The following is an 11,081-nucleotide window of genomic DNA, read 5'->3' on the forward strand; positions in this document are numbered from 1 at the left end:
TAACCGTAACATATATTTAAAATTATTAATTTTGGTTTTACTCGTTTCACTGAATTAATATTCATTCCATTTCGATGAATATCGGCCAATGGAATACCATGACCTCTGACCTCTCTCTATAAATAATAATTGTTTTAGGTTGGCGTACTTACACGTTTGCAATATATTATTGCCACAGAATATTACACAGGCACAAACTATTATACCTACATAATACGAGTATGTAGTACGATCTTAGGCTTTGTTTTCCTTGTGGTTTTTAAGTCACTACCCATAGGATTACATTATTGAAAATTGCACGGCTAAACGTCTTCTAAATTTTGAAAAGTCGTCACTTCTACGGGTACGTACTTACATACTATGTTCGTTTCTAATGGAACCTGCATCACTGCTTATCTTTATGCTTGACCTCAAGATACTTTTTTGCAGCCAAACTTAGTAAGGTTGATAAAGAAAAATATACTAATCAAATTATGTAGTCAAGATGCTTAGATAATCTGATTAAATATTTTTAAACACCCTGTATTCGGAACGATTTAAGCACCAATGAACAATTACTTAATCCTACTGTTCGGTGCTTAATTCAATTCGATTGATTTTTGTGTTTTCTATTGTATTTAAAGTATCCTAACCGTGCAAAAAGAAATACCTACGATGTATACCTGTAATTGAGGCCATATATACTCAACATCAAATAAACCGTACCTTTCGCGACGCAAACTTTAACGATTTTCTCCTGACACAATCATGGTGCCCCATCAATATTGGTGTTATTTGAAAGCCCAATAAATATCCTTAAAGAAAACACATTTAATTTCTTAATAAATGAATAACATATACCATAAATGTGACTTGAAAAAATACCTCACATTGGGCCCACCTATAAATAAATAATAATAAATATCCTTAGACATTTTACACTGCGCTTCTAGTCCCAAACTAAGCAAAGCTTGTACTATGGGTACTAGACAACGGATATAAACATACTTAAATAGTTTTTTTTTTTTTTTGTAAATACATACTTATTATACATAGAAAACACTCAGTCCAATACAAACAAATATGTTCATGCACACAAATGTTTGTACTGTGCGGGAATCGAACCCGCTACCTCTGGAATAGTAGTCCGTTTCGAACCACTACACCAAACGGCCGACAAATGGGAACCTATGGGATCAATTAGACCAATTTTTATTATTATAAAACCAAATAATGATTTCACGTGTCCTCTTTAACAGATGGATAGCAATTAAACCCAACTTAACAGAGTTATAGCCATAAAAGTTGGCTCTAGCGTAACTACCTATTTTTTGAAGAAGTTACTTTGGATCCTTCTAAAGACACATTTTTGGGGTAAAAACCTTTCCTTTAATGAAATGAAGGTTAGAACTAGGCTTTTAAATGGTACCAATATTGGTGGGAAGTGGGGATGCATACGTTTGAAAATGCTTGTCGCGGGAGGTGCGATTTATTTGACGTCGAGTGTATTTTATGTATCATGTGTTAACCCTGTTAAAATGTATGTACTGTATGTAACTTTGTTGGTGTACCTACCTAATACTTAAATAAATAAATATCCTCTAGGAACCTTCTCCTGCCTGACGGGGTGCCGTTCGAGAGACAGCGCGCGCGCTTCATATTGAAGGTGTACAGAGGTGATGGGCTACCGAAGATGAACTACTCCCTCATAGCCAACGTGAAGAGGGCCTTCACCGGGGAGTCTCATGACCTGGTCGACCCATACCTGCGAGTCTCCTTTGCTGGGATGACAGTAAGTACTACCAGTTTAACTGGTTGTTTTACAGTATAAAAAGGCAGCAGTTATGATTTTTCCTATAGAAAGGGTATAAAATTAAAGATATAAACAGATGCGTGAACGTATGTTGAAGAGGCTAAGTGGAAAACAGCTTATGAAAAAACTCATTAATTGCAAGTAGGTTTTTAAAGAGCCCCTTTACATATCCCTATTAATTTAACCCTACACGTACCTACGTGCATTTAGATTATTACATTGTCATAGTTCAGAACAGAACAAGAATAACAGAAATTATGTGAAAGTGTCGAAAGATAGACATAATGTGGTCCCCAAAAAAATGTCTCTGGATCCCAGTACGTTTTTCCTAGTAGTTCGCTCTGGAGCCCAATAACTCGTTTTCCTCACCAGGGTTCGACATCGGTCAAGAAGGCCTGCTACAACCCGGTGTGGAACGAGCAGATCGTGTTCAACGATATGTTCCCGCCGCTGTGCCAGCGCATCAAAATCGAGCTGAACGACGATGACCCTCTTCATCCTCACGTCATCGGAACCCATTTTATTGACCTCAAGACTATCTCCAATGATGGAGAAAGAGGTACAGAATCATCTTTTCTTACCATTTTCAGAACATTTTCTGACGGAAAAGGTATCCAAACTATAAAATGTAGTACCTCTGCCATGTTTTAACGTACTTTTTTTCAGGGGCAAGACTTGGTACAATTATGTCATAAGCTGGATCTTCACTTTTTATCTTTTTGCAGGCTTTCTTCCTACGTTTGGCCCCGCTTACATATACTTCTATGGGTCCACTCGCGACTACAGTTTAATTGATCAGCATGCCGACCTCAATACTGGAATGGGCGAAGGCATAGCCTACAGAGCTAGGTATTATACTTAACATAAGAAAAAATATACAGCCAAAAATACAAAAGAACAAATAAATTGTATCTGTGTACTGTTTTCAGGGTCCTTATTTCTATTCGTACTGAGATATTAGATGGAATTGAATGCCCAGCATCGGAAGTGGAAATTGAGCCAGTGCCTCCTCTGAATGAGTTGGCCTTTGAAAAGAACGAGGAATTCTTCCTCTTCGCCAGCGTCTTTGACGCTAACATGATTGACAAACGACTGGTCGACAAGCCTCTGCAGTTTGAGATCAGTCTCGGGAATACCGGGAATACTTTGGATGGACACGTTGACGCGCTGAAAAAGCCTCAAGAGCTTGGACCAGATAAACTTGGTATGTACTATTAGAGATTCAGTAGAATCGAGCAGCATGATCTTATTACGACGAGATAGGTAGTGAAAGTAAACCGTAGAGAGAAACACCATTTCTGAGTAAGAATGTTTCGTAATGTTCATTACCTACAATTTACAGTAACTTTGCTTGTAAGATTTTTCTAGTACTGTTAATTAATTTACTTACTGCTATGTGCTGTGTATAGATGAACTAGGTGGAGATACTGGCTACTGGCAAAGCGTGACTCAACCGGCCAAAGCGACGTCCACCGACAAGAACTATTACTACCTGCCGTATTGGGACCACAAGCAGTGCATGCACGTCCGCACCATCTGGCCAGACCACCGCCGGCGCATGTACAACTCCAACCTCATTGCTAGGATCATCGAGAAATATGTGAGTATGATTCGACTTCAGGTAAGCTAGAAACCAGGGAAATCTCTGAAAGGATTGCCACTATCATCAAAAACAATAAAATAGGTAACTTAGCACAGAAAATAAAGGAATGCCAAAAAGCAATGTCATAATCCGCACCACGGGTGTTAACGGAGTACTTATGTAACTTCATGATCAATGTGGTAATAGTGTTTCGATTAATTTAGGTACTTTTTAGGTCATCACGTCGTGTAGAATGTGTTCGCTCATGCATCATACATGCTTACAGGAGGAAGGTTTGAACGAAGTCCAGACAGCGATCGAAAATGATTGCGCTTCAGAAAACAACTGTGTGATCGTTCTGAAGTCAGTCCTGGAGTTACTTAGTGCTGCTTGCGCTAACTACGTGCGTCACATGTCTGACGCTCCACCATTTGGAAATACTAAGCTAGATCGCGAGAGGCAAAAGTGGTGCCTGTATGAACTGGTACGTATCAGACGAAGCTAGAGTAACATTTATAGTGGTTTATTTGTAAAGATCCTAATACTAAAGGCCAGTTAATTATTTTAGGATCAAATAAGCACGATGTCGCGAGGACTCAAAGCGTTGGTCACCAAACATTCCATAAAGGATCGTTTACGCACCGCGCAAACTTACTTGACCAAGTTGAAACAGCTTTGCGAAGATGTAAGTACTTACCTAATTTCAGTCTTAATTTGACTTTTCAATCAGCTCTGCAATATCATTTATTTATTCATCATTTTCAGACACAACCCGCAATGCCAGATATTTTTATCTGGTTGATAAGCAACGGCAAACGTTTAGCCTATTACAGGATTCCGGCGAGAGATATAATGTTCTCAGATGTAGCTGAGGAGTCTGGCAAATACTGTGGGAAAATGCAGACACTCTTTATGAAGGTAATTTCAAATACCAATTTATTATAATCGACAAAACACTGTGCATGTACTGATTTTAATGATTCTATTATTATTCAATAGTGGCCAGGGAAAAAGTCATCAACACCAAGCGGCTGGGCAATACCGGCAAAGATACAGATATACATGTGGCTGGGCGCAATACAACATAAGAAACACTACATAGATGGCCTGCCTAAAGGCTACGAACTCAGTCCCGAGTTGAAAAATGCTGATAAACCACGATCATGTGCTCCTTCAGCATTATTTTACGCCGAGAAACACGTAAGAATCTTTTAAGATTATTTATATCTCATATTTTAAATTTCTTTGCCTACGAGTGTGAGTATGCTGCTCTATTACCTAACTAACATCTTTTTTTCCAGAACTTCCAAATGCGCGCATACATCTATCAAGCCCGGTCACTGATTGGCTCGGATTCGTCAGGACTATCAGATCCATTCGCAAGAGTGGTAATCAATGATGTGACCTTAACGACGCAAGTTATCGATGAAACACTAAGCCCGACATGGGATGAACTTTTAGTTTTTGACGATATTTTACTGTACAGCACAATGGAACAAATAAAATCTGATCCACCTACAATAGTCATTGAAATATTTGATCAAGATAACGTGGGAAAATCTGAATTTATCGGACGTACGCTAGCTAAACCGCATGTGAAAGGTTTTGAAGATACATACGAAAGACCTCAATTCCCACCTGCGCTAGAGTGGTACGAGGTCAGCCGCGGAGGTGACAGAGCAGGAGAACTTCTGGCTGCATTTGAAATACTCGAGATTCCAGCTAAACAAACATCATCAGTACTACCCGAACTTCCAACTCCAAGAGAACCGAACGGAAAACCACCGATTGATGCCAATAAGGGACCTATCCTACCTGTTCCAAGAGGCATACGTCCAACTTTGTCAAAATATCGTATTGAAGTTCTATTTTGGGGGCTCCGTGATCTTAAACGCATTCACCTTCTCAGAGTTGACCGGCCCAGGGTGGATATTGAATGCGCAGGTCATATCATTTATTCCACTGTAATACAAAATGCTAAACGAAATCCTAACTTCACTAACCCCATTAAATTTGTTGATGTGGAATTGCCTGATCAAGACCTATACCGACCACCGTTGACAATAAGAGTCGTAGACTGCCGTAGTTTCGGCAGAATTACGCTCGTTGGCACTCATACCATTAACTCAATACACAAATACATTTACACTCCAATGAGTAAACGTGATAGAGAAATCGAAGACAGGAAGAAGTCATTAATACAGTTACAAAACGTTGATTTGCGGGCAAATTGCATTGTCCCAGATGATGGTATCACGGTTGAAAATGAAAAAGAAAATTGCCCATTACTGGTCCGTGAAGTGCGCTCTGCACTTTCTTATGGATCGGGTGTGAAGCAGCCTATAAGAAAGAGGTTTAGTAAGCGAGAGGCTAAAAAGAGGAAACCAAGTACTGACTCGGTTTTAGGTGACGATGAAAGCAGCAAGGACTGGTGGACCAAGTATTTTGCATCTGTAGAGTCCATGATTGAACAGGGCAAAGAAGCCAAGAGGGAGCGCCAAGGATTCAATCAACCAGTTCAAATGTCATACGTTGACGAAACTCGTTCACCACGTGACGAAATGCATTCACCACGGGGAGAACGTGATGCTAGACGTCGTCGCCCTACTTCCCCACGACCCGGTGTAGCACGGCAAATTAGCCCGACCATGCTGAAGAAAAATGCTATCCCAAGCTCGGCACTGACTAAGGTAGGTATATTGTTTGGCCAATGATTCATGAAATGTTATTATTTATCTGTATAAGTTCATAATGTAAGTTAATGTTTCAGATTATTCCTCACGAATTGGAAGCTGTACCCGAATATGACGAATTTAAAGAATGGCTCCAGTCTTTCGATCTTTACCGCGGGAAAAAGACTGGGGATGAAGCAGAAGATGACAGTCGTGTCGTCGGCAGCTTCAAGGTATCTACTTTATGTTCCGTTCCATCTTTTCTGCTTCATCTACATTCATTGTTTAAAAAAATGGTATTAACAGTTTTATGTTCATGGTTTTCTGGTTGTAGGTAGGGTTTGCTCCCGGGAAATCCCGGTACTCATTTTTCCCGGGAATTCCCGATAATCTAATCCTTTATCTAGTTCCGGTACTGACGATGCAATTCCCGGGACTTTCGGTACTTTCGGGACTTCAATAATTTATTTTTAATAACAATTTTTTGACTAGATGCCATCATATTTTTACGTACACAGTATCAACAAATGAAAAAATATAATTATGTTCCTAATTCATTATCCTTCCTTTTAAGACTGATTGTTTTATCTGATTGTACTTAGATACTACTTATTATTTCTTTCAACAGCGTGTTTTTTTATAAACCTAATTTAGTTAATTTATGTTTTGTCCCTAAGAGTAGGCGCACACCGTTGATTTTTCGTCGGCCGATAGTTTAGTCGGGCAGTTGATCAGTATGGGCATGTATGGGAGTGCGCACACTACGCCGATTCGATTTGGCAAACAACAATAGGGCACAACTACACTCGCGAGCAAAAGTATGGAATCACTTACATGAAGTTGTTTCCACGCGATCTTGTGTACTAACGAATTTGTTAGTAACAAAAAAAGTGGCACCATTTCAAACATTAAATTGATACCAAATTCATTTAAATCACATCAGTATTTAAAAAGATATCCTGGCTGATGTGAAGAAGTAACGAAAAAGACATGTATCAACTGTTTAATACGTCGCGAGTTGCGGCCTGTTTACCCCCTATAAAAGCACGCGTTTTCGGATTTTTGCTTTCACACGTTGATTCATACACATCTCCGCTTCTTTTGACACTTTACCTGGGATTTTACACCTTCAGAAGCAGCACAAATCGTTGCACTATTGCAAGAAGGGCTCAGCCAGCGGACTGTCGCACGTCAGCGCCACATAAGCCAGTCCTGGGTTTCGAAAGTTTTAAGACGCTTTCGGAAGACTGGTGGCTTTATCCCGAGACCAAGTTCTGAACAGCGCCGGTGCACATCGCAGAGGGAAGACCGTTTTTTCATGTCAACCTCTCTATGAAATCGTCATTTGACTGGAATCGACGTCCAGCAAGAGCTCAGAAATGTTCGTAGGATAGCTGTTAGCGAGTGGACAGTTCGTCTAAGATATAAGCAATAGAATTTGACTCCAAAAAGGCCTGCCACAGGCTCTAAACTGACGGCAGGTCACCGTCAAGCACGCTTTCAATTTGCTCGTACGCATATCGATGGGAAGGCGAGTAATGGAGGCGAGTTCTGTTCTCCGATGAATGCAGACTGTGTTGCAGTGCAGCAGTCGAAGAGGTCGGGTTTATAGGCAGCCTGGGGAGTGATTTGTGCAGTGCTGTTTCGCTGAAACAGTAGCTTATGGGGGTAGCTTGCTCGACTTCCCATCGACATGTGTACGAGCAAATTGAAAACGTGCTTATCGGTGACCTGCCGTCAGTTTAGAGCCTGTCGCAGGCCTTTTTGGAGTCAAATTCTATTGCTTATAGCTTAGACGAACTGTCCACTCGCTAACAGCTATGCTACGAACATTTCTGAGCTTTTGCTGGACGTCGATTCCAGTCAAATGACGATTTCATAGAGAGGTTGACATGAAAAAACGGTCTTCTCTCTGCGATGTGCACCGGCGCTGTTCAGAACTTGGTCTCGGGATAAAGCCACCAGTCTCCCGAAAGCGTCTTAAAACTTTCGAAACCCAGGACTGGCTTATGTGGCGCTGACGTGCGACAGTCCGCTGACTGAGCCCTTCTTGCAATAGTGCAACGATTTGTGCTGCTTCTGAAGGTGTAAAATCCCAGGTAAATTGTCAAAAGAAGCGGAGATGTGTATGAATCAACGTGTGAAAACAAAAATCCGAAAACGCGTGCTTTTATAGGGGGTAAACAGGCCGCAACTCGCGATGTATTAAACAGTTGATACATGTCCTTTTCGTTACTTCTTCACATCAGCCGGGATATCTTTTTAAATACTGATGTGATTTAAATGAATTTGGTATCAATTTAAAGATAAAAGTTTAATGTTTGAAATGGTGCCACTTTTTTTGTTACTAACAAATTCGTTAGTACACAAGATCGCGTGGAAACAACTTCATGTAAGTGATTCCATACTTTTGCTCGCGAGTGTATTACAAATTAAAATCGGGCACAACTATCGGCCAACTAAAAATCAACGGTGTGCGCCTACTCTAACTCTTGTCGCTGCCAGTATTTGACATTGATAGAAAGTGAGAAAACATATTTTAACTAAAATAGGTTGATTAAACGATTGTTGCTTTTTATGAATATGGCGGTTATGATTTTTAATAGGCATTTATAACTAGTTTTGTCGTCTTGTGTAACTGTTTGGACTGATATATTATTAAGGTAACAAACCAATTGAACTGAACAGAAAAAGTTTAATATTTTTGTTAACCTATTTACATTTTTATTAAAATTACGTACAAATTAGGTAATTTCTTTTAATAAATAATAACCATTCACGTGGGTACCGAAATTCCCGAATTTCCCGGTTTTCCCGGTACTGGCTTAGACCTGGTACCGGGAATTCAGTAACACTCCTTAGTACCGGGACTTGCAACCCCTAGTTGTAGGCTTAAAAAATATTTAAATCGAATAATGATTCTTCTAGGGAGCCCTCAAAGTGTACAAGTGGCCTCTACCACGTGGAATTGACGACCATACGGTAATGGGATTCGATCCGAATTTCGGGTTCTTCCAGGGAGTCCCAAATAATGAACCCATACATGTTCTAGTCAGGGTTTACATTGTCAAGGCTACTGATCTCCACCCGATGGACTTAAACGGTAAAGCCGATCCCTACATAGTGTTGCACTTAGGATCGAAGAAAATAACTGATAAAGATAACTACGTATCGAAACAATTGAACCCGGTATTCGGAAAATGCTTCGAGATTGAAGCCACGTTCCCACAGGACTCCATGCTAACCATCCAGGTCTTAGATTGGGATTTGCTTGGCTCTGATGACTTAATTGGTGAAACCAAAATTGATCTGGAGAATCGTTTCTACAGTCGCCACAGGGCAACATGCGGATTGCCCATGAAATATGAAGAGTAAGTAAATTTTCAATTTTACAAAATGCATGTTTATCTCTCAATAGTCTCAATGGTATTTATAAATGCTTGTGTTATTTAGACAAGGTTACAACCGCTGGCGTGATTCTATGAAGCCAACACAGATTCTGGCCAAACTCTGCAAAGATGGAAAGTTAGATCCTCCCATTTACGAGCATGGGAGAGTGAAGGTTGGACGCACGGTGTTTAATATGCCGATGGATGATACGGAACTGTTTTCCAACCCTGACACCATTGAAGAACAGATGGCATTGGCCGTGTTGCACCGCTGGGAGGAGGTACCGAGGGTTGGAACCAAGCTTGTTACTGAGCATGTTGAAACCAGACCACTTTATAATCCCAATAAGCCAGGTATGCACAATACTCTCAAAATTCAATTTATTTATTCAATTTCTAAGCGATCAGTGCACGATATTGCCTTTAACAATGTTAACATCATCAAATATTTAATAGGAATCGAACAAGGACGTCTGGAAATGTGGGTGGATATGTTCCCAATGGATATGCCTTTGCCAGGCCAACCTGTGGACATTGCTCCTCGTAAGCCCAAATCCTATGAGATGAGGGTGATTATCTGGAACACTGATGACGTAGTATTGGAAGACGACGCATTCTTTACTGGAGAAAAAATGTCTGATATTTATGTGAAAGGGTAAGTGCGATGAACATTAAACAATATCTAGTTTGAGAAGAATAAGTTCAATAAAGCTATGAAATATCATCTTTTTTCGGTTTAATGCTACTTGCAATAATAGTCTGAATCTGATTTTTGTGTTTTTAGATGGTTGCGCGGTCCTGATGACTGTCAATCCACCGATATTCATTACCGTTCACTTACTGGAGAAGGCAACTTTAACTACCGTTTCATATATCCATTTGATTACCTGGAAGCTGAAGAACGTATAGTGATATCCCGAAAAGAATCTGTCTTCTCCTGGGATGAGACAGAGTGCAAGATACCAGCTCGGCTCGAACTGCAAGTTTGGGACGCTGACCACTTCTCAGCTGATGATTTCCTGGGTAAGATTTTCGTTTCGTTTTTATTGTTAAAATAGCATAATTATTATCATCTGTCACTATCATCATTACCTGTGATATACCTAAGCGTGTATAGTGTCAGAAGCGAGTTTGTTATATTTAATTGGTATCGGCATCATAATCATTACGTAGTAGGAGACAGGCTACGCTATGTCTCCTTCGACGTAATTGACAAGTGGAAGGCTCAAAGAGAACTATATCCACAGGCGCCATTACACTGGACCTTAATAGGTTCCCGCGTGGAGCCAAGTCCTCGAAACTGTGCACTCTAGAGATGCTCCGGAGTGACGGATCTGTCCCTATGGTAAACATCTTCAAGCAAAAACGCGTCAAAGGCTGGTGGCCTTTCTACATCAAGCGCGATACCGAAGAAATGGAACTGACTGGGAAGGTGGAAGCGGAGATTCATCTACTGACCAAGGAGGAAGCAGAGAAGGTGCCGGCCGGCCTGGGCCGCAACGAACCAGATCCTTTGGACAAGCCCAAGTATGTACCTACCTAGCACAGTCACTAAAAAAAGCTTATTGGTAGGTACTAAGTACAGTACACTGCTGATTCTTTTGGCTATTTTTAATTAACTACCTGCTTCTCAATGAATAATTTTA

At 40.4% G+C, this 11,081-nt stretch overlaps 1 protein-coding gene across 1 annotated transcript in view; it reads left to right on the plus strand.

Annotated features, from left to right (window-relative positions):
* The window catches only part of LOC135087155 (otoferlin-like), a 71,525-nt gene that overhangs the window by 57,923 nt on the left and 2,521 nt on the right, over positions 1-11,081 (plus strand). Inside the window, exons 7-22 of the mRNA XM_063981989.1 lie at positions 1,585-1,771; positions 2,165-2,351; positions 2,518-2,641; positions 2,722-2,996; positions 3,202-3,392; positions 3,661-3,858; positions 3,943-4,059; positions 4,140-4,292; positions 4,374-4,574; positions 4,676-6,064; positions 6,145-6,279; positions 8,975-9,417; positions 9,500-9,789; positions 9,892-10,090; positions 10,220-10,458; positions 10,683-10,962. Of these exons, the coding sequence (XP_063838059.1) occupies positions 1,585-1,771; positions 2,165-2,351; positions 2,518-2,641; positions 2,722-2,996; positions 3,202-3,392; positions 3,661-3,858; positions 3,943-4,059; positions 4,140-4,292; positions 4,374-4,574; positions 4,676-6,064; positions 6,145-6,279; positions 8,975-9,417; positions 9,500-9,789; positions 9,892-10,090; positions 10,220-10,458; positions 10,683-10,962 (4,608 nt within the window). The remainder of the gene's footprint in view (positions 1-1,584; positions 1,772-2,164; positions 2,352-2,517; positions 2,642-2,721; positions 2,997-3,201; positions 3,393-3,660; positions 3,859-3,942; positions 4,060-4,139; positions 4,293-4,373; positions 4,575-4,675; positions 6,065-6,144; positions 6,280-8,974; positions 9,418-9,499; positions 9,790-9,891; positions 10,091-10,219; positions 10,459-10,682; positions 10,963-11,081) is intronic.

The sequence above is a fragment of the Ostrinia nubilalis genome, chromosome Z, assembly GCF_963855985.1.
Source record: "Ostrinia nubilalis chromosome Z, ilOstNubi1.1, whole genome shotgun sequence".
NCBI lineage: Eukaryota > Metazoa > Arthropoda > Insecta > Lepidoptera > Crambidae > Ostrinia > Ostrinia nubilalis.